The sequence below is a fragment of the Phaethon lepturus genome, unplaced genomic scaffold (genome assembly GCF_000687285.1).
Source record: "Phaethon lepturus isolate BGI_N335 unplaced genomic scaffold, ASM68728v1 scaffold9139, whole genome shotgun sequence".
NCBI classification, from domain to species: Eukaryota; Metazoa; Chordata; class Aves; order Phaethontiformes; family Phaethontidae; genus Phaethon; species Phaethon lepturus.
Window position 1 is genome coordinate 1 of NW_010561183.1, and position 24,069 is coordinate 24,069.

General features: G+C 39.1%; 1 protein-coding gene across 1 annotated transcript; it reads left to right on the forward strand.

The window, feature by feature from the left end:
• Positions 1-1,410: 1,410 nt before the first annotated feature.
• Positions 1,411-18,441, forward strand: CLIP4 (CAP-GLY domain containing linker protein family, member 4; the record flags this gene model as incomplete). The annotated part of the gene is made up of 10 exons (XM_010293907.1): positions 1,411-1,647; positions 4,966-5,101; positions 5,786-5,926; positions 9,503-9,586; positions 12,868-13,005; positions 13,447-13,581; positions 15,747-15,870; positions 16,669-16,733; positions 17,406-17,478; positions 18,120-18,441. Coding segments are annotated over 10 exons (1,455 nt in total), but the record flags the coding sequence as incomplete, so codon positions are not given.
• Between the last annotated feature and the right edge of the window lie 5,628 nt (positions 18,442-24,069).

Here is a 24,069-nt window from a genome sequence, read left to right on the forward strand (position 1 = left end):
CCTTTGCCCCATTACCTGCTCACAAAGGAAAGGTACAGTTTTTCTGTACCTTTTCTGCACTTGAGAAAAGCAATCTCATGCCGCTGCGCCCACTTTTGCCTTCTTGCTTCTGCTCTGCCCTCTGCTTTGTGTTGACACAAAGGTTTGCAGGGCACCTGGTGGGCTGAATTGCAAGACTGATCTGACTGAAACAATCACTAACGTGATGTCTAAAAACTCAAATTCCCCGCTCAACCTTAACCGCTATATCTTGTTTTTAAGGTACTGTGACTTGAATGGGGCTGACCTTTTTTTTAAATAATGACTGTAGATTTTTAAGGAATGGTAGGTGTTTAAGTCTTGAATCCCACAATAAAATTCTGACCAGAGACAGTGTGTAGAGTTTGCTTATATGAGGACAGCAGAGTGTAAATACTGAGTAAGGATTATAGTTTTCTAGAGTTGAGACAGGGAGGTTTATAGGGGGCCTAGAGAAGACTGAGGTTTTAGTCTGGTTTTTAAGGAAACAAAGCAAATACAGTCTTGCTCTGCATCATTCACTCTTTGAGCTTCTGGTAATTTCTGAGTCCAGGTGCTCAGTTGAGGCAAATTTGGAAGACTAAAATAATTATGTTTCCACAGACTTTGTGAAAATTGACAGATAGGTGAAGATCCATTACTAATGCTTTTGCTGAAGAAAGCATGGGTAGAACTTGCCATTGTAGCAGCCTGACCGCCCAACAGTGTACTTGCTGTCTGGCCAACTGGCCTTGAGTTAAGGTTAACTCCAGGTGAGCTGGTACTCCAACAACTCTGGCCACATGGAACATATGGGGAGTCACAGTCACTGCTCTCTGGGAATGGGAAGTGTTTGGAAAGGAGTCTGTCCTTAATTCATCTCTCGGGGAATAGTCTATATCTAAGTAAACCTGAACAGATTTATTCAAGTATTTATGTGAGACACCAACTTTGTGTATTCTATACATACAACATATATTAATTAAATTCTATCTTACATTTGGAATAAGCCTCACCAAGGAGTGAACTATACACTGGGTAAAGATAAATTCTTTGTGAGGCGTTAGCTTTACAGTATTTGCATTACAGACCAGACTTCTTGCTTACTTTCCTAAATCTTCTTCGGTACACAGGTGCATACAGGTCTTTTGTTCATGTGTTCTGAGTACTAATAATGTTCTTAAGATTGAAAATTTTGGTAACTTAGCACTTTTTAAGATAAGACACTGTAAATGCTAGTTAATATATCTAAGGATGTTCTGGCATTTTATTTGAAAATGTGGATGTGTTGTTTATATTCTAGGAAAAATATCTAATGAAGAGGATTAAAAACTTCATAAACTGCTGTGGTTTTGCCTGATCAGGTTTACCTTTTCACAACATTAAATCCTGTGCTATGTTATGTTTCTACAGAATGACAAAGGGCAGATCCCAGCAGATGTGGTTCCTGATCCAGTAGATATGCCACTGGAAATGGCAGATGCAGCGGCCAGTGCAAAAGAAATCAAGCAGATACTGCTGGATGCAGTGCCTCTCTCATGTGACATCTCAAAAGCCATGATTCCAAACTATGACCATGTCACAGGCAAGGCCATGCTTTTATCACTTGGCCTGAAACTGGGAGATCGTGTTGTTATTGCAGGACAGAAGGTATGATGAACAACCCGATGCTACCCTCACAATTTCTGGACAGTCAATTTATTTACCCCTTTGGAGACATACCTCAAATTTGAGGGTCTAAAACTTTCTGGAAGGTATGAATTCTGGATGGCAGTAAGGATCTGGTTACAGAAAGTAGTAAGCTGAACAGTTATGTGTTAAAGTCACTACTATGAAAAGTTGTTTTGACAGGCACAGTCTGCATTTTGTATCTGTAAACAGTTTTTTAACAGTCTCCTATAGTACATCAGCATGGCTCAGCTTTTATTAACATTTTTGGTGTCGCATCAAAATGATGGTAAAATGTACAGATTACGTTGTGAGTTGCCCAGCTTTCAGTTATGAGTATGCGTTTGTGAATTACCCCTGATAGTTTCCAGAAGGTGGTAAAAGAAATCTTTAATTCTGCGTAGCCTGTAGTAACCCAATTTCACTGGTGCAATGCAGCTAAAATCTTTGAAGCAGTGCTGTGCCAATGGGGTTATTACATGTTTCTATGGAACTATAAGAATGTAGCTAATGCTGGTCCAGCTGGAAGGTGTATAGCTTTTAAGAAGCTACCTTTTAAAAAATGTATTTGAAAAATGTAACATTGATATTGCAGTTAGTATTCAGACCTTTTATTTGCTCTGATAGCAAGGACTCTGAAATGATTTAAGAGTGCTAGAACTCTTAAAGATTTCAAATATTTTTCTGGTAAATGTTGAAGGCATTTGTAAGCAAAATATTATTTTTTAATAGCTTTACCTTTAATAATTTTTCTAGTATAACTTCAGATTTGTAATTATCACAACTGAAGTGAGTTAAAGTGAACCCCACCAACAGTGCAAAGTAGCTTCCATTCTTGTATTTTCATTTGGTGTATTCTTGAAAATGGGTCAGGAAAAGTGAAGGAATCACTAGCTATGCAGAGGGCATTTTAAGCTGAAGTCCATACAGGAAGCCGCTTATTCTTTAAAGACAGGAAGACAGGAAGAAGTTCATGGAAGTTTCTTTTACAGAAAGCCATTGCACAGTGAAAGCAAGGAGAGATAATGTAACGGCAAGTTAATGGAGGCTTTATAGCAAAAACCGGAAGAAATCGGTCCTCTTGTATGTCTTTCCGCCAAGCAAGGCCCATAGAACTGTTTGTACTGTAGCATGCTTCGTGTGTGTGGATAAAGCTTCCTGGGTTTGGTTACTTTTTTAATTGAGTATGCTATTACAGTGTTTTTTAAGAAGTAGTTGGAAGCTGGTTTTCTGCTGCCAAAGGCCAGCAGGGCTTTCCAGCCAGCTTTTTTTAAGAGAGACAAAGCTGTCATATGGCAGGTGGGAAGGAGGAATATGATTGTGCTATTTGGTCTTCCTTCTCCACGTCTGCTTTCCTCCCTTCCTTTCTTTGTGTGCAAGGAGCTGTTCTGCATTACTCCCGCATCATTTCCCATCTGCTTTCTCCATTTGGCTGAATGGAGTAAATGATCTCAGCTGTGTCTTTCCCTCTCCCTTGATACTCATGAACGTGTGCAGGGTGGAGCAAAAGTGAGAACAGGATGATGAAAATGGTGCCCAGTTCTTAACCTCCTCTTGGACCAGTTGTCATTTCTAGAATATGGAAGCTGGGATGAGGGCACTGGAAAGACAGCATTTTTATGAGCAGTGTTTATGGATTCCTTTCTCCTTCCTGCTTCTGCAGTCTCCTCACACGTCAGCTTTAATAAAGCTTGAAAGCCAAGCACAGTAGATGCCAGAGGGGAAACGGATTCGTCTCTTGATTACTGTACCTGTCATTCTAGTTGCCTTACAGTATAGGAGGCTGTGTAAGCATGTGTTTATGTGTACATGATTTGGGGTCCCCCAGCTTCACCAGCTCATGCTTTGCTAGATTATGTGTTATCTGAATGGACGCTCAATGAAATGTGAGTGCAGGGAAACCAGTAGCTGGAAGAAAACTTTTCTCCTGTTTCTGCCATATTTCTCACATGCGAGATGTCCTCTGCTCCTTGCCTGCGCAAGTCCTAGGGCTTGCGCAAAATTGGAGCCTCCGTTTTGCCATCTCCACCTCCAGTTTAAGATGCTAGTCGCTTCCCTCTGCTTGGTATGTGTCCTTTGGCTGGTGCCTGGAGAGTGGAGGAATCTGCTAGGCTGCTTGGGCAAGCTTCCTCCAGCTGAACTTGATCTCTGGGTTGGTACCTAAAAAGTCTGAGTCTAGATTAGCGTGGATGTACCTGCCTGTAACAATCAAGTTTAAAGGAGATCTTCAGAGTAAAAGAAGAATAGGCTCTGGGTCACGTTTATTTCTTTACAGAACATTAAGAAAGAGTATCTGGGAGGTTTTATAGTAAAGAAAAAAAAAGGGGGATTTTTTGGGGAGTCTGTCTACTCTCTGAGGGCTGGTTTAGACAGTGAAGTCATAGAAAAAAGTGAACTAATAGTATTAAGGTCATAAGAGAGAATAAAAACTGAGCAACTGAAAGATCAAAGGTTTTTCTTACTAAAACTAATTTAAAAATCAAATATAAATAAGAATTTAAATCAGTGTTAAATGCTTCTCTGTTATTCCTCCCTCATTTGATTGAAGTGTGTGAGCTTATATTGCATATTTGTGGAGACTGAGGTCCACCAGCAAGACTGGTCTGTCTTGATATACTTGATATACTTACCTGCTCAGAGTCCACATAGTATATAGTGTATATATAGAAATAGAAAAAAAAAAAAAAGTTATAACACTTGCTGGCTTTTTAAATTTTGTTTAATAATAATGAGGGAATAAAAGACGTAAGAATTTTTTCCAAAGAAAAAAATTAAGTGTGCTCTGAAGTTTATCCTTTGCTTTTGCAATATATATACACATAATTAAATGTATACATATTTATACACACAGAAATATATTTATCGAATTTTTTGTCTAGTATTTCCATGGAATCTCTAATTCAGCAAGATACCTAGCCATGATTCTGGGACTATTGGTGTGGAAGACACTGAAAGTAAAACTTTTTGTTAGGCATACACTCCTGTACCTTGCCGATTTGGAGTTCTATTGTACAGTGGTGCTTACTGTCTACTTCTTGTCTGTTATGAGATCTGTCAATGACCACTGCTTTTGTTTAATAAAAAATACACGCAGAAAGACTCATACATTTTGGAAAATGCACTGGCTGGCATTGAAAAATAGGAATGTCAATAATCAAGGGAGACTCTTACATTTGTATTTCTCTGTTCTGATCAAAAACTTGGGGATGACTTGCTGTCTCCTTCATAATATACTATGTTCTCGTAAACAATACTCGTTTAACAAAGTCGTTCTGTCTGTGTTGATGCTTTTTTCCTTAGGTTGGTACTTTAAGATTTTGTGGCACAACGGAATTTGCCAGTGGCCAGTGGGCTGGCATAGAGCTGGATGAACCAGAAGGAAAGAACAACGGAAGTGTTGGAAAAGTCCAGTACTTCAAGTGTGCACCGAAATGTGGTATAGCCTTTAATTTTTTTTCTTACTTTTTTTTAAAACCTGAATTTTAAAAAAAGTGTTGGAAGATACGAACCTTTTGGGAGAATAAAAGCAGATAAATTCTGTTGCTTTTCTTTAGTGCTTTGTTTGTTTTATTGATCCTTTTAACTGTTCCTAGTGCTTTGGCCCCAACTATTTGCAAAACCACTGAAACAACCAACCAGTCAAAATTTCTGGTTATTTCTTTGAAACTGTGAGATAATAATCTTTCCTGGTTTTCAGTTTATATTGTTGAAGCTATTGGTTTGTGTTGTAACAATAATGGCCATATTTCTTTACCTGCTTTGCCTTCCTTTTTAAGAGATTCAGGCCTGTAGTTCTTTTTTTCTAGCTTCCAGCTTGAGGTATTTTAATAGATATTTCATGGACAGTCATGATATACAAAGTCTTGCCTTTTGTAACACTGGAGACTGAGTGTTACCATTAGGACAAAGGTTCCAATCAATAGTTTTGCTGACTTCCTGAATTACTCTGTTCAAGTTGCTTGATAAGTCTTTTGGTTTCACTGTTCATTTGAGCTAGTCCTTCCTACCCTATGAGTGCTTTGACAGCATAGCAAGACATGATCGTGACTGGAAAAAAAAAAGTTTTGTTGCATTAATATTACTCCTGGTTCTTTTTTGGCACATACAATTTTCTCTCCAGGTATCTTTGCGCCTCTTTCTAAAATAAGCAAGGCTTCTGATCACAAAAAAGGCTCTATACGAAGTTCTTCCATGCGGTCTTCACCTTTGGTCAAATCCAGGAAAATAGATGTGACGCATATAACTTCCAAAGTGAATTCTGGTGAGTATTTTCTTGTATGTTGAGACAGGATTGAGATACTAATTTTCAAGAATTAGCACCAATCATGTAAATCTTGGTATTAAAATACTTGTTTGGAATTAGTTCATCCCTTGGGATGAGAAGGTGATATTTATTAACTACGTGTTCTCATTCTTCGAAATTCAGTAGCCTTTAACTAGTGCTGGAAGGGCGTTGTGTGTAGTTGCATAGTGATTATAGCGATCTGATGTACTGGTAGAGGTCTTTATATACTCTTATCAAAAAAACCCCAAAACCTTCACCACAGCACTTATTCTCAAGCCTTTGAAGTAATTTCTAGTTGGCTGTGATATCAGTTAAATGTCTAAACTTAATGTGATTTCATTTTCGTTCATAAGATCTTCCTGGGTAACTTGAAACATCTCACGGAAATCAGTGAAAATCTGGAAACTAATCTATATACACCTTTATGTATAGAAATTGAAGAAATTTAATTTATTTTCTGGCAAATGATCAAGGAACTGATTGTGGTTTATATTGTGTTTAACTGATTTTTAACTGAACTATTCAGTTTTAACTGAACTATTGTGTTTTTTAACTGATTGTGTTTTACTTGCTCATTAAGTTATTTGAGTAAAACCAGAGGCAAATTAGGAGAGAAAGGATGTCCTTGTAATATGGCCTTGGTCTACTGACTGGAGGTACAGGCTCAGTCCTGGCTCTGGCTTAGTCTTTTAGTAACTTATTCAAATTACTTAATCAACAGGCTGGATCGATGGGCTGAGGTGAACTGTATGAGGTTTAATAAGGCCAAGTGCTGGGTCCTGCACCTGGGTCACAATAACCCCATGCAACGCTACAGACTTGGGGAGGAGCGGCTGGAGAGCTGCCCGGTGGAAAGGAACCTGGGGGTGCTGGTTGACAGCTGGCTGAACATGAGCCGGCAGTGTGCCCAGGTGGCCAAGAAGGCCAACAGTGTCCTGGCCTGTATCAGGAATAGTGTGGCCAGCGGGAGCGGGGAAGTGATCGTGCCCCTGTACTCGGCACTGGTGAGGCTGCACCTTGAGTACTGTGTTCAGTTTTGGGCCCCTCACTGCAAAAAGGACATTGAGGGGTTGGAACATGTCCAGAGAAGGGCAACGAAGCTGGTGAGGGGTCTGGAGAACAAGTCTTCTAAGGAGCGGCTAAGGGAACTGGGCCTGTTCAGTCTGGAGAAGAGGGGGCTGAGTGGAAGACCTCATTGCTCTCTACAACTACGTGAAAGGGGGTTGTGGCGACATGGGTATTGGTCTCTTCTCCCAAGTCACTAATAATAAAATGAGAGGAAACGGCCTCAAGTTGCACCAGGGGAGGTTTAGATTGGATATTAGGTAAAATGTCTTTACTGAGAGAGTGGTCAAGCATTGGAACAGGCTGCCCAGGGAGGTGATGGAGTCACCATCACTGGAGGGATTCAAAAGACGTGTAGACATGGCACTTCAGGACATGGTTTAGTGGGCATGGTGGTGTTGGGTTGATGGTTGGACTTGATGATCTTAAAGGTCTTTCCCAGCCTTAATGATTCTGTGATCCTTCTGTGTAAGTTCCCTCGTAGTGAGGTAAGGATGCTGCTCCTTTTCTGTCTGTCTAGGTTCCAAGGTGTTTGGAGTACAGACCCTTCCCTGCTGTGTACTGTGCCCACTGTGCCTAATCTGTCCCTGTATCTGGCTGGCTACATAATGATGCCATTAAATATATTACATTAACATTTCTTTTGCCTTTTGAACCCTGTTTGGGTGACTCATGCTAAGGCAGCACAGCTTAAGGGACAGAAGATATGCATACATTCTCATTAAATTTATCCAAGCACCCTAAAACGCTCTGCTCTTTACCAGTAATAAGCAGGGCATAGAAACAATGTGCCAGGCTGGTAGTAGAGATGCTTCTTGGCAGCATTTTGGATGATTTATGTAACTATTCTCTATATAGATTGAGGGGGAAGTAAGCCCTAATTATGTGTATTTACAATTAGCACACGATTTAAGCTATTTATAAATGGACATCCTGCATAAAAAGCTCCTCAGAATAATCAGTTTGTTAGGAGTATTGCTCAGGAGCAGATCTAAGCTGACTTTTTCTGTTAAGTATTTTTCAATGTTTGCTTCAGTTTGTTGTGAACTGTTTGTAACTCATTAAACTGTAATGGAAAGGACTGTTTCCTTTGTCACAGACAGTTCAGTCATAAACCGTCTTTTCTGTCATAAAGGTGCATTTGTATCTTTGTAAATTTTAAGCATTTGATACTTACTTTAAGGTAAAAATCAGAGTGAGTTATGTATCATCTGCCCGACAGAGCTCACATCCACTACCTGCAATCTGGGAGCTGCTGTTTGTAAGATGTTCTTGTGTTGAAAGGTCCATTGGAATTAATGTGCCTGGCTGATTCATTGGGTGGAGTTTGATCCGATGTCTTAATGGCAAAACCATAACATTTTGGAAAATACAGTACATTTGCAAACCAGTTCAGTCCCTGTAGCTGAATAAAGCTGCAGAGGCAGAACTTTGTTTTTCAGGCTTTACCTGCATCACCGGATTACATTTCTTTCCCTTCAACTTCATTCCTGCAATACACTGGTTTGTAATGATCCAAGAAAAATTAATATGCTTTCTGTAGATAAAGTTATAAGCAGCAAAGTAAAATATAATACTGTAGAGAGATTTTCAAATTTGATTTGTTTCTCCTGGATTAAGGTAACCCATTGGATTGATGATAAGAGGTCTTCAAGTTTTTAGAAAAGGGATTACTGTGATGAAATTGAGAAATGTGTTATCAGTCACAAACACTAGTTTTTTGATCTGATGCCTTAATGGCTAAGCCATAAAATTTTGGAAAATATATTACATTTGCAAACTAGTTCAGTCCCTGTAGCTGAATTAAGATGAGAAATGTAGTTAAATAAAAAAGATGTGATTTTTTTTCTTTCTTAACAGGGAGGGGATAACTCATAGATAAGCTTGTTCTTCATTGAGTTATGGTAGGAAACTGTCAGAAATGCAAAAAGACTGTTCACAGGTTATAATTTACTTGGCAATACTACTTCATACATATATTACAACATCGCTGCTCTAAGAGTTAGGCTCTTAAAAATCGTATTGGCATACTCGCTTCATTATTTGTAGACTGAATGAAGATTTCGTCTCAAATCTCTCTCAAAACTTTTACATGTAATGTTTAATGCAGAAATTGTGAAATTAATACTAGTGAATAGTATACTTTAAGTACTATAAAAATGAATGTTGTATATATAATAGATGTAAATATTTGAAAGATTTAAGTAAAACAACCTTCAATATAAACATTAGTATTTTGCAGACAATTTGTTTATTGTTTAGCATGATAGCTTGGACTGTTTTAATGTGTTAACTCCCTTAACATGTACTTATCCATCAAAACAATTCTGTATTATTAAGAGTCAAAGGAACTGTACAGTTTTATCTGTTTTATCAATGCATCCACTAATCTGCAAATCTGTCAAATTTTTGTGTACATGACTTTCCTGTAAAATTATTGTTCGTTGTTAGGATGTGTATGTTTAATTGCATATATTCTTTTTACAGGCCTAAATATGGCAAAAAAAGACAGTGCTTCTGAAACCAACGTCATGGCTGCTAACAGGGGAAAAACTGTACCTGCAAAAGACGGTAACTAAATTGTTTTTTAACATCTTGAGGAAAAAAATTGGATAGGGCAGAGGAGGTGGTTTTACTGCCTTACCTCTGCAAAAGTCCTGTATCTACACCATAGAAAAAAAGTTGCCTTGCCTGTCTGTATTCAAGGCCCGAGCAGGCTGTACACATCTAGTTCACTAGGAGTAATTTGTGTCGGCGTTTGGCTGGCATTCTCTCTTGGTTTGGTAACAGCTTCTATCCAGATACGTGGACAAGAATATAGACAAGCCCTTAAAGCTGAAGGCTGTCTCTTAGTAAAAGATCTTACCTTCTTAGGTTTCAGAGGGAGACCTTTTGCCCTTTAGCACTACTGCTTAAATTTTGATGAAGAGCTGTGCATGTATTCTGTTGGAATTTTTATTCACTCCTATATCTGTGTGTTCAAGCTTGTACAACAAAGCGTTATCATCTAACAGCATTTAACAACCCTGGCACTGTCTCATGGAAGATTCATAATAACAAACTTCGTGTATGAAAAACGAAACTCTAGCTTTTTAAAAATTTCCTTTTACATATGAATCATTCTCAGCAATTACCTAGTTTCAGAATTGGATGGTGACTTCTACTTCATCAGTATGTTGTGTGATGAATTTTAAACACCAAGGGACCTCACTTTCAGGGGTGTCTTTAACAAACTGTAAAAATCGTGTCTCCTTTTTAAGGCTTTGTCTATAAAATCATACTACAAGTGTTGGTAAAGTCAATATTTCTTTGAAATAATTTGAAGTGTGACTTTTGAATATACACTTTTTGAAGAAAAGCATCTTTTATATCCTCTGTCAGTGAACAGTTGTGAGGAAGAGACTAGTGTAAGGTATTTGAGCACTGTCCTATATACTTTTTCAGAGGTGAGCTAAAAACCTTGTGTAGACAGAAGTTTCCAACATTTGGAGGGCACTTGATGGGTTATTCTTCAGATTCTGGTTACACAATGAAACTAATTGGCAGTACAGTGTCTCAGTTTGACAGATACAATATGATACCCACAATTAATAGGACTCCAAAGGCTTTGCAGGATTTTTTTGATGTGGAGTGAAACCTCAGTTTGGGATCTAGTGCTTTAGATGGTGCTGCCATGACAGGTGCAGAACCTTTAGGAAAATCCAACATCCAACTTAGAAAGTAGCTGTCAGCAAATGTTTGTCAAACAGGAAGGCTATTTCAGCTTGGGGTTTTCCTGGAGTTTGTGCTGAGTCTGGTAATTTGGGGAGGTTTTTGTTGTGGTGTGTTTTTTTGTTTTTTTCCAAATTTTTTGACACTAGGGATAGATTGTCTCTCCATGAAATATGCAGATGATGTGTGGCAGATAGTTGCCTGGCTTAGTATTATGTCCTTATGTCCCGTCCCCTGTCCCACCCCCACACCTCCCCTTCCAAACCCACCAGAAAACACCCCTTAACAAATTGGAAGAAAGATAAATACACCCTGGGAATGACATGCCCGGTCATAGTTTTATAGAAAAGGCCATGGGCATATTGAGTACTACAGGGTAAACGTGAGTCATCTATGTCATGCTGTTGCAAAAAGGGAACATCCTGGAATGTATAGAAAGGAGTGTCAGCTGTGAGACCGACGAAGCGACCTGAATGCTTTACTTGGCACAGGTAAGGCCTCAGATAAAACACTGCCTCTAGTTTTAGACACTGCGTTTCACAAAAGATGTGAATCAACTGGAGAGAGTTTGGAGAAGATACCACAGTAACTGGAGGTACAAAACATGATTTAGGAGAAAAGACTGTTTGAATTTGTGATTGTGTGATTAAAAAGATGGAAGATTAAAAGGCTAAACCGGGAAGCTTTCAAATACAAAGAACAGGATAACCCATTCTGTGTGTGTAAGGAGAGTAAGAAATCTTGAGCTAAAACTGTGGTAATTTAGGTTTTATATTAGGTGTGAGAAAAAAACCTATAACAGTACAGATAATTATGTGGTGAAATGTATAGCTGAGGAAGTCCTGAGATCTCCCTGATGGGTGGTTTTTAAGAACAGGTCAAACACTTTCCTGTCAGGAGCTATCTAACAAATAGTTGTTTTGCCTGATGGAAGAGGAATGGATTATAGGACCTGCTGAAGTCCCTTCTGCTCTTCCTTCTCCCACTCTGTGATCTCCCACAGAACGAAGCATCTCCATGACTGGTTTAGTTTCTGTATTGCTGCATCAGCAGCTCTTGTTGCGTTCATGTGAAAGTGCCAGGTGGTCTGACCTCCAGTGAATCCATCGCTGCACTGACTTCTAAATACAGACTTGCAGTCTGTGTTTGCAAACGCACATGTGTGTTTATACCTTGGCCGTGGAGTTCATGTTTGGCTGTTTAGTCACCATTTATTTAGTAATTTGCATTTTCTTCATTGTAGCACGGCAGCAGCCAGTATTTCAGTGCCTTCAGATTTCTGTCCCCAGATACTTAAGTTTTTGCTTTGACCTACTGCATTTGCCTTTCTGCAGTTCTTTACTGTTTTGCCAAACTGGAGGCTTAAATTATATTGAACGCACTAACCCTGTGTTGATATCAAGGTGCTTTGCGAAAACTAATGAATTAAGCCTCTTGGAATTCTGGAAAAGTTTGATAAGCAACATTATCTTAATTTTTCACATTGAGAAACCAAGGCGCAGGTATGTCTTGCCATACGCTGCCTCATTTTGGGCAGAAAGGGTTAGGAAAGGGGAGAACTGGGGTGAGCCTTGAAAAGGAGGAAAGCTGAACATAAGTCTTACCGGACAGTTTAGACATCAGGGTTTGCAAATGGAGATAAAAGTGATTTATTTCCCATTCTTATTTTATAGTACAGATTTTAGTATTAATACAGTATGTAATGGAATATGGTAGGCTTTAATCCTGACAATAATTCACTCACATAATATCACCTTCCTTCCACTTCTCATCAAATCTTTAATAGGCTGGATGCTGAAAGTATGATGGTATGATCCCTTATTACTAAGGCTCCCATATTTTAATAAATATGCTTGGGACTGTTCAGAAGAACTTTTGTAGAGTAATAAAGAAGGGGCTTTTGGACACCTCTTCCAGCACTCAACTATCACCTTATGCCCAAGGCAGGGTCAGATGCATCTATATCACTCCTGACAGGTGTTTGTGTAAATGTTGCTTAACAACCTCTCATTTTGTCTCTCTACTTTTCTGCCCACTATGGAGAACAGGTAACTTCCTTCTTACAGAAGCTGTCCCTTCTGCTTAATCCGTCCTTTTCCGAATATGATCTCTGAAGGACTATTTCCATTTATGTCTTTCAGGTTTTCCTGGGTACAGCAGCTCTTCCTCTTCTACCTCCTTGGAAGGCAAACAGAGTTACTCCAAGAAGCGAAACTCAACGAGCAGCAATAAAAAGGCAGTGACTAGAGTGTCTTCTGCCTCATCTAAAATTAGTGCCGGTATGGTCTGTTTTACCGAGGTCTCTTCTCACAAGTGGGAGTTTACCACTGTGTTGAGTACTTATGTAGAACTACTTGTGCTGTTTCAGAATCTGAGAGAGTTTAAGACAGACACTTGGGAAGTAGTTTAACCATGAACTTAAGTTTGGCAACTTTTTTTAAAAGTTTTTTAGAACATCTTCAAGAGGAAAAGTGTTCTGATAGTTGTCACTGTACCTTTCAATGGTAGAGAAAAGGCTGTAGTCCACAGTTTTGTCATGCTGTTGCAAAGCAGTTCTTTGTCTAAGCAAAATTTGCGGCAGGTTGTCGTGTGTTAAAAGTAGGCTATGTTAGAGAGAGATATACTCTTATTTACCAGTCAGTTTGCTCAGTATCTAAGACTCTCTTAAATTTTAAAGATACAATGTCACTAATTCCAGATCTTGTTCTTCTGTTGAACAGGGTTGTATAGCTCTTCTCCGGCTACGAGGAAAAATCCTTTTGATGAAGGAGAAATTCAGGTTGGAGACAGAGTACTGGTGGTAGGACAGAGAACAGGCACTGTTAGATTTTGTGGGATGACAAAATTTGCACCAGGTAGTTGCAATACTCTTTGTGTATATTGTAGAATCAATATAGGATCACTTATGTGTGAGCACATGAACATTAAGAGAACGCCATCTTTTTCCTCACTCCCTCCAAAAAATTCTAAATTTACTGGTTTATTTCAAAGTTCTGTCTCTCTCCCCTATGTTTCATTGAATATTTTTTGCTTAAGTGCAACTGCCAGGAAAAAATAATGGTTTAAAACATGACTTTTAGTTGTCCACTAACACGGCTTTATTAGAGAAATATTTTGATGTTGAAATTGTAGGTATTGTTACAAAGCTTTCTGAAAATCCTCAGTTTAGTCTCCAAAGTGGTATATAGTTTATTGAGATAACATGCCTTTACTTCTTACTTTTTGTAGTAAGCCTTTTTGGCAAAGCTCATCTCTTGCAATATTGGCAGTCTTATGTCATATACCTCTCTCATTCTTATCTTCTGGCATCTTTAGGAGGGTAATTTTGAACATTTAAATCTTAACTAACAAACCTTTAGGTCACAGAACAGATGAAAAGTTACAGGCATCTCAAAAAGCCCCAAACTCTACCACCATTTTCTCATGCTTCTCCTTTCCAGCTCCTCCCTCCCTTCCCCTTTAATAAAAACCACATTGCTGTGAAGCCAGGTGTTTTCTAACAGAAGTGAGTTGTTCTAAATTATAGAAAGTAATTTCTGAATACTCATTCTTTGTAACCAAATTCCATGTTCTTGATGTCCTTACCTATAACCTTCTTAATGCAAGAGTAATGCAAAAATAGTTGGTAAGTATTGGTGTGAATACCCAGTTTAAATAAGGTCCATTTGATTGATGTGTAAGCGGCAGTACTCTGTCTTGACACATGGTGGCATCAATATTTTAAAAAAAAAGTTAGAGTGGCAGAATGCAAGATTGTAGTACAAGCTACACACTTTTTTCATTCTTGCCCTTTTCCCCATCTCATTGTAGAGAGTCCTTGCTTAAGATACTGCAATTAACTGATTCTACCCTTTAATGTGATCACTCTTACCTCATGTTCCTTACAAAGTAAACAATGAGAAAAGGACTGGTTTTCCCAATACACTGTAACAAGTTTGAAATAAGAAAGCTGTAAGTCTCTTCCCTCTCCGCTCCAAATTAGGGACCAAAATTTTTTTGAGAAAACTATGGTATTGTAAGAAGTGAGGATGGCAAGATGACAAATTTTCACCATTTGCAAAACCCGTAATTTATAGAAAATGTAACAGATGCATTTTTAAGTTTCGATTTTAATATGTATCAAAGCTCTGGAGGTTACCCAAACTTTATTTCTTTTGCTGCAGTGCAGATCTTTATTTAATTCTAAAAACAGGAAGGGAAGAGCTTCTGACGTACTGAGCCCTTCTAATTCATAAGCTGTCATTCCTGCGTTTCTTGAGCTGATAATTAGAATTACCATTTTATCCAGTGCCTTAGTACTAAGTGACTTGAATTAAATTTTGAATCTTTTGGGGCTGGATAGCATAAGGACTGCTAATGGAGTATGAAATTTAGCACCTTTACATAATTAGCTCACATTTATCACAGGTTATGAATGATCAAGCTTATTAACATCTTGATGCCTATTCAGTGTTCTGTAAGAGACAAATTGCTGGCCAGTTCTCATTCTTACACCCTTCTCTCAATATCATACAGCCAACCTTGCAATTTGTATTAATTATAACTTGCTAGATGGAGAGAATGAATGAATCAATATCAAAACTTTAATTTTACTGTTGATGATCTCAGATGAGGCATAAACCATGTGGTCAGAGGACTAAAGAGAGAAACCAGAACCACGGCTGCTCTTCTTTCCTCTCCTTTCTGTCAAATAGCCAAACCGAATGTTATGGAATGTAACAGTGGCTTTAGTATATATAGCAAAGGGTTTACCTTTTCTATATTAATTAAAATGTCAATAATTTTCTCGAAACCATATAAAAATGCTGAGATAATTCTCTTTACGTTTATTATGAGACAAATATTTGCATAGTTACATAGATAATAATAAAAATATATATATTATAATTATCTACACAGTTTCTAACTAGCAACTGTTTTCCTTGATGTGAGTGAATGCCAACTGTAGCAACTGTCTAGATGAAGAAAAGCCTGTGGTGTTTTGTTCGAAATACCATGGTTTTACTGTTTTGAAATGTAGGATTCTGGTGTGGAATTGAATTGGACAAGCCTCATGGCAAGAATGATGGTTCTGTGGGAGGCGTTCAGTACTTCAGTTGTCTTCCCAGATACGGTATATTTGCACCACCATCTCGTGTACAGAGGTAAGCGCTGAAGCTGTTGCAATGTTTGTGTTGCCAAATGCTTTCTTAATATGTTTCCAGTGGGAAATGAAGTTTTGCAGCAGATAGGGAAGAAATAAATGTTTTCTTCTGCGAATGGAAATTTGTAACCTCCACTAAAAACCTGGTGGGTTTCAGAGATGCTTTTTGAAAGCATTGTATACATTGGAAATGCAGCTCCCCCTTTTTTCTCTTGCAGCCACTTCAAGTATTTTCATTCCAGGGCCTCCATTTCTGATACAGTCTGTGTTCATTAAACCTTACTTTCATGACCCAATCCTGATGTGCTGAGCTAAATTTGATTATGAAAGGAAGTTGCCCTTGGACGTGACTGGAAATACTATTCTCATTCCAGCTAACAGCACCGAGAAACCAAAGCACCCACCACTTTATTTGTAGTCTCTTTGTTAGGTTTCAGGAAGAACATCTGAGGAATATTGTGCTCTTTCCTCCTCTATTTGTGTCTAGTTACTCTGTCAGACATGTTCTTGCTTTTCTTTCCCTGAAAGTCCTAGCTCAGCCAAACTGTTGAAGAACTTTCCTCAAAATTACATATGTTCTTCCTGAGTAAAAGGCGGGTAACTTGAACAAACTAACTAGTTTGCTCCAGGCACCTCTTACATACCAGCCTGATTGCAGCTGAAGTGTTAGTGTCTCTTGAGGGTGGATGGAGGAGGGAAAGAATTGGAACATAGTCAACATTTGACAAGAAGGACTCCAGCAGTAGGTTTGTTCAGAGTTGAGCTGAAATGACTTCTTCATTGTGTTATTGTTTTTCAGACTAACAGGTTCTCTGGATTCTCTCACAGAGACTTCATCGAGTAAAATAAATCACACTTTTCCAGGTAGGAGAGTGAGTAAGAAAGACAGTGTGGTTTGGCTTAGGTAGCCTACTGCAGGTTACCATTCCACAACCAGAACCTACTGCACAAAGCCCGCTTCTCTGAGAAAACAATGTTTTTTCAAGGAACTCAAACGCCAGCTAGTAGTCTGGCTGGTCCCTTCCTACAAATGTAGCCTGCAGCAGGAACTGTGGAGTACTATGTTGTCATTAACCCTGTACTGGCAGAAATAATTATGTCAGAGTTAAGATTGTTGATGCTCTTTCCTTATTACTGTATTGCATTCTAATCGGAGTTAACCATAAATTGAACCTGCTGCTTGATCTGAATTGACATTGATGAAGGGATCAGTGTAGGGAAGGGTCCATATGGAATAAACTACTAAAACTTCTGTGAGATACTTGAAGTAGTTCTTTTTCCTTACCTAAGCTTTTTGTGAAAAGGCTGCTTCAAATTACTCGTTTGGTTTGTTTAATTTCATTTCCGTCCTCCTAAAATTTCAACATGTTATGGACACATATTTTCATGAGCAGTTTCATCAATTTCCAAACGGGAGGGGAGAATCTGTAGCAAATGTAGTGAAAGCAGTATAAAAGAAAACACAAAGAATATGCATTCATAAAGGTTTTGGTTTTTTTAAGAAATCTTACACAGCTTATTAACCTTTCCACTTAGTTTTTAGACGCAGTCTAAGCACCACTTCTGCATCTTCACAAAAGGAGATAAACAGAAGAAAGTCCTTTGTTAGGTGAGTGTCTTGAGTTTAAAATGTTTGGGTGGGCTGGCTGTTAGCTTTACTGTTTCTTGTTCAAAAGAAAATCTTTATGCATATAAAATATCTAGACCTTCACATGTTCATTTTTTTTCCTTCCAAAATGGGCCAGTAGTAGACTATTTTTCCGTGGGTATCCAGGAGTACGGTCCTTGGATTTGGGTTGGCATTAAAAATGTTTTCCAATTGTTTGTCACTGCATATTCGCCAAATTCTTACATTTTCACGCAGCTGTTTGAAGTTCAGAGGGTCTTGTTAAAGGACTTCACTTTGTCCAGTGGTCCTGACTGATCCTTGCATGTTAAAAGTTGTTTTGGCTAAACTCTTTCAAGCCCTAAATAAAATGTTTTGTACTGCTTATTCACCGATACTATGACTTACAACAAATGTTGTAGATCCTAGCATCAGGTGAAAGGGAATTGATTTCCAAGTATTTCAGAGCGCCATGTGTACAAGCCTGTTAATGTTATTACATGTTTTGCTCGTGCCAGGAGATCAAACCCAATTTTTTTTTAAAATGGGAGTTGAGTTTTTTTCCATGCACTTTACTGAATTACAAATTTGCCCTGGGTGGTTTGTCGAAACAAGACTTTTTTTTTTTTTCCTTTCCTAACTAGATCCAAGAGCTCTGTCTTACGGCGCAGCTGGAGTAATACCACTACAGCTAACACTGAGGGACCAGTGAAGCTGCATGAAGGCTTTCAGGTTCTTCTGACCAGCTCCAATGAAATGGGGACCATCAGGTACATTGGTCCTACAGACTTTGCACCAGGGATGTGGCTCGGACTTGAACTCAGAAGTGCCAAGGGAAAGAATGATGGCTCTGTGGGGGAAAAGCGCTATTTCACTTGTAAGCTGAACCATGGGGTCTTAGTTCGACCTAGCAGAGTAACCTATCGTGGGATTAATGGAGCAAAACTTGTAGATGATATCTGCTGAGCCAAACTGTGCTCACACAATAGGAAATAAGTATTGTAAAGCACAAACATCTAGAATGCAAACTTATTTTAAAATTATAAATCTGCATTTGCATTTTACATATATAAGCATATATATGTATGCATGTGCATATATAATACATACTTTAATATATATAAAAAATATATATAGAGAAAAAAAGTCCAGTCACATTAAGCAGTAAAACCACTATTTCTTGTCTGGGAAGGTTATTGCAAAAGCATCTTGGTTTTGAGATGCTGTATTATTTGAATAACGTTCCAGTTTGAGGGTGCAAGGATATCCACTGTTCTCTAAAGTTGCTTTGTGATTCATGCAGTATTTAAACGATTTGCCTCCATGTAGTAATGAACTGATAATGCCTTGTGCATTGCCTGCTTTTGATGGAGGAGGTGGTTAATGACTGACATTACTCTGGTTACCAGGCACTTCGTCAATTCCAATACCAGCTGCTAGCAATAAGAAAGCAGTTGTGAGGTATTTTTACACTTTATCATTCATATCCCTCCTCTGCTTTCCCCTCCTATTCCCCCCTCCAGAATGCAAAAGGGCTGATAAGTATAAAGATTTGCTGTTGTCCTAGTGAACAGCAGCAATTAAATAAAAAGCCTTTAAAAAGCACAAATATGCTGCATGTCAGTCCGTATGGCAAAAAGCACTTTTTGTTGTATGAATTTGTAGAAGGAGCTACATATAAGAAGCACTCTTTAAAATAATGCACTTTGCACTCTCCTGGAGAGCTTTCCCTCATTTTTAAAGACTTTGTTTGGTGTGCTGCAGGCTATGAGTATCACAGTTTTAAATGCAAATTAAACCCAGAGTGGAACTACACATAATAGCCTCATCATAAATATTAAGTCTGTATAAATACAGCATGATAATTCCTGCCAGTGGTATGGATTATATGCAGGGTTTTCAAGCAAGCTATTAACATTACTTGATTTGATTGTGATACATGTTTCTTTTTGTTTCCTTTGGAACAATTTCCAGTATAAATTTCTTTTTAAGAGACTTACTTATGATTGATAAATTAAGGACAGTTTTAGGTACAGCATTATAACATACCTTGATGCAGCATTATTTGCGTATCAGCCTTTGTCCATGTTTTAAACATATAATGTATTTTCATTGCTCAGCATGTGTAAACATTATCTTATCATTGGGATGGTTTTGTGTTCCTGAACATTCATTTTATTCTTAAACGATCTGCTTGCTCTTAACTACTTGAAGAAGTGACACTTTAAATTACATCATACTATCCTAATTTTTAGACAGAAGTCTGCTGCTGTTACCTTCTTTTAAATATTGCTGTAGCTATTTTTCCTGAGCTGTATTTAAAATAATGCATATTGTATTCTAACTTATGGGAATTTTTAACTGACTATAAAAGCTGTAAATTTTGAATGTAAAAAAAATTAATGCTTTATATTTGAAGATGCAGATATTCAGTGATGTACTGAACTTTACTTTGTCCAATATCTGTTTCTTGCTGGTATTAGTAAAATGAAACCCTGGTGAATACTATGGCAAAAAGAATTTTCATTAGGTTGTTACAGAATGTGCATCCTCTCACTTCTGTTCTTCTATACAAATTAGGCAAACAGGATACAGCATGGAACAGCAATTGTAGAATATAAAGCAGAAGATTTTATGTCTTCTGGCCATTTGGTACAGAACTGCCAGTTGTCAAAGTGTTTGTACAGCGTGTTTCTCAGGTTTGTCCCAGCCTTGTCCTCCTGGGTGGGCAGTTCAGTTTCTGTGATGAAACACTCATTGTCAGAAATGCTGTTTTTCCTACCTGACGTGATGGAACGGAGGTAACTGCTTTATCATCTGATGCGTAACTGGAGCTCTTGAGGAGGTACATAGGGAATAAGTGTGTGGGTAAGGCAGCAAGCTCAGGCAGTTTATTATAGTCACACTATTTCTGTGTGGCCTGTCTTGCACAGATGAAGTAATATATGGGAATAACTGCTTTCCAAGGGTTTTCTGATTCACTGACTGGTAACTTTTTTTTCTTTTTCTCCAAGGGTGTCGGGCTGCACCTTCCACAGCTCTGTAGCTACACCCAGTTCAGCTGGAAGTGGGGTCTCAGTGGTGTGGGTTAGCCAAAGACTGCAGAACTTCATGGACTCCTGTCTGATGGGTAGAGGGCATAGATACTATCCATCTGAGCATTGTAGTGTGCTTTCCCTTCAGTTTCGTCTCAGCTAGCTGCGTGTTTCTCCTGAAAGCTCTGGCTGTAATCCAGCTAGAGCACTATAGGTTAGAGGAGAGCAAGGCAGGACTTTTATCAGTATGGAGCTGTTTTGGTAGCACTGAAAATCTTCTACAAGGAAGCAAGGAGCACTGTAAATGTATGCAGCCTGAAATGGAAATAAATCAGGCCCTCCATTCCAGAAAGGATTACCGATGGCTGTCTTCAAGTTGGTGATGCGAAGGGATTTGTGCTTCCCTAAATCCAAGGTGAGTTGCCATAATCCTTTTCTTCAACTCCTGCAGGAGGACACTTTGTGTCATAAAAAATGAATTCTAAAATTAGGTGTTGTGCTGAGGTCTCTATGATCACAGCCCCAGACTGGTTAGAAAAAAGATAAATGATCCTCAAAGTCCCTATAAACTGTATAAATAAAATATTATGGTTTATAAATAAATAAGCAGATGGTCCCCAGCAATTCTGTGCTGCCTGTGCAGCCTTTGAGGCTTGCCCTTGTTCTACAGCATGCCTCTGGGGTCCAGTTTCAGAAAATGTACTTCAGTGCTCAGCAATGAAATCTTTCAAGCTTTGTTGGACACTGGCTGGAAGGGAGAGGTCACAGGTGTGACAGCAGGAGGAGAACTTTCTTGAAGTGTCCCAGGATGGGGAATTAGTTTCTAGTGAGTTCAATCCAGTTGGATTCAGTGATCATTTTGCTGATGTTGACAGTAATGGTTTTCTGGGCAGGGAGACTGTTTTTGAAGTCTTGCTGTCCAGCAAGATCTGAGGCACAAGGAGCCAAAACTGGCACTGCAGACTTGCAAAACATAACCTAGTTTCTCTAGCAAGTTGGCTCTGTTACCTGTGAGAGAGTTGCATAGGTAGCAGATCCAGCATTTATGTCACGGCTTTTACAGAGTTCCGGTTTTGCAGAAGCCTTGTCAAACACCAGGTAGAAACTGAAAATGTGGCCATGAAAGCCACACAGCAGAGTTCCCACCACCTGCATCGTTCTTCACAGCTCTGGATCAAATCGAAATTAGAGCAAAGATTGCCAACCAGCACCAGATCCAAACCAGTATGCTGGTGGCTGCCTGGGGACTGGCTGTGCTCCTAGGAGAGCTCCCTTCTCAGCTAAGATGAGGAGAAACTGAAGCATGGGGGAAATGGAGGGAGAGGAGCCTGCCAGATACCTGCTCAGGTGAAAAGTCTTGCTAACGGAACCACAGCACTATCTTGCAGGAGCATGAGCATGTGGATAAGCAAGTGAAGGAGAATAAGGTTTATAGATAAGTCAGTCATAATTTCAAGGACCAATTCTTGAGAAAGCAGCTACCTATGGTATAGGAGTGGTATGGGGAGGGGAAAAAAGTGGGCATTTCAGGGCAGGAGCTCTCTCTTCCTATCTTTGTCATAGGCCTCAATACTGGCATGCCACTGTATTAAAATAAAGCTTTTAATTGGACCTACTCAAAGTTCAAGTCCAAAGAAAAATTCTGTCTTTGGTTATAAACATTTAGGAATGAAAACACCCAAATGCTCGCTTCAGCTATATACTTTGTTCTCTTACACTGACCAGTTTCCTTGATCTCAGTGCTTTGTAATAGAAGGAACAGCACCTTTCACTGTAAGAAAGGTGGAGGTATGACAGCTGCAATGCAAAGAAGTTCTTAAACATGGTGGCTGTCTCAGATGAACCCCCCACCTGCTCCTTTATGGTACACTGACACACAAGACTTCTGTAACTTTGCCAAGTGAAAACTGAGCCTCAGCGCCCCCCCTTGGTTATCACAGAAGTAATCTGACGTTGATACAATCATTACACAGCCCCACACAGAGAAAGCCAGCTACAGTCATTTTATTTGTCTTCATGCCTTGTGGTTCACTACACTTGTTTACAATACAAATACACTATTCAATACAAAATACTCAATGACCATATATTAGTATTTTTCTTTATAGTATCCCTGAAGTGCACAGGCCCTTCCTTTATGAACAACATTGCATAAACTGCTGTACATGAAACGAGACACTCCTATAATGAACTTTGTTACTAAAAGAAGCCAGATGCAGACAATTTGGACATTTTCCTGTGATGGGTTTAACTTTGGGACAGACAAAGGGTGATGTCTTTGCTGCTGTGAAAGGCTGTTTTATGCTATTCCTATGTCAAGGTTCTTGTCACCCAGAAGATAGGCTCAATAACAGGAGCAGACACGCAAAGTTTAATCCTTCATAGCCTATGTCAGACCTCTTACATCATGCAGTATATACCTGACTGCGCTCAGCGGTGCTGCAGCTGCTCTCACGCTGAGCCTGCGTCCTTTTGTGAGCATACGGGGAGGGAAGCCAGTGGAGCTGTGATACACCACTGTGAAAGGCTAACTCAGCCAAATTACTGCAGCCCTGTGGTACCTGTACCTCCCGTGGCTACAGCAAAGCCCCTTTCCTGCCACTGCGCCATCCACTGCTCCTCGAGGAAGCAGAACCACCCAAAGGTCTTGCCTTCATTTCCAGGCACGTGATAGAGAAACAAGGTTCAGTAGCAAAAAGGAAGATCAAGGGACAACTGGAAAGGCAGATAAACAGGCATCCCAACCTAGTTTACCTTCAGCAGCTTACAGAATCAGAAACCTACCTAATATTGATAGGGAACAGGTAACGGCCACATGGAAATAAGCCATTTTCAGAGTATGAGAGTGGTAGCACAGGATTTTTCCCAGTCGTGCTTTACATCCTGTAGATCATACTGCTTCCCGCTTTTCCACTGTAGAGTGAGGAAGATACATAAGACCAGAACGTTAAGTATTGCCAATGAAAAAGATTAACAGTCTTAAGAAGTTCCATTAAAGAAAAATCTACGTTGTCTCAATAAACTAGATTTAAAAAAAATACATCATAGACAAAAATGGGTAAGAGGGTTAAAATAACTTGAATTTTTTTTTTCCTGCAACACTGTAAGCCTACCGTGGAGGGGTTTAATACGGGAATTTGGGATTTACACCTGCCAGGGTGCTTTGGTCTGGTGAGCTCATGGAGACTTAAGCCCCTTCTGTTCCCTGCAGCTCTGAGAACTGAACAGGTGAATCTTTCTGAACACAGAAATTAAAAATTCCTAGTTCATGACTGGACAAAATGCTGTGGCTAATGGTGTACAGCTACAGGAAATGTGCTAGAATGAAACCACTAGAAACAAACAGAAGAAATATGAACACTGAACACTTCCAGATGTAAGAGAAATGCTAAAATAAATTCTATGCAGTACCTTCTTGTACAGAACTTCAGCCAGTCTGTGAGCTTTACAAAGCCGAGTTTCTGTTGTTTCCCTCTGCCCTACTTGGACTGTCCCTGGGAAAGCCCCGTGGAAGCTTCTTTCCTACCTTGCAGAACAAACTAGAACAAACTGCTGCGAG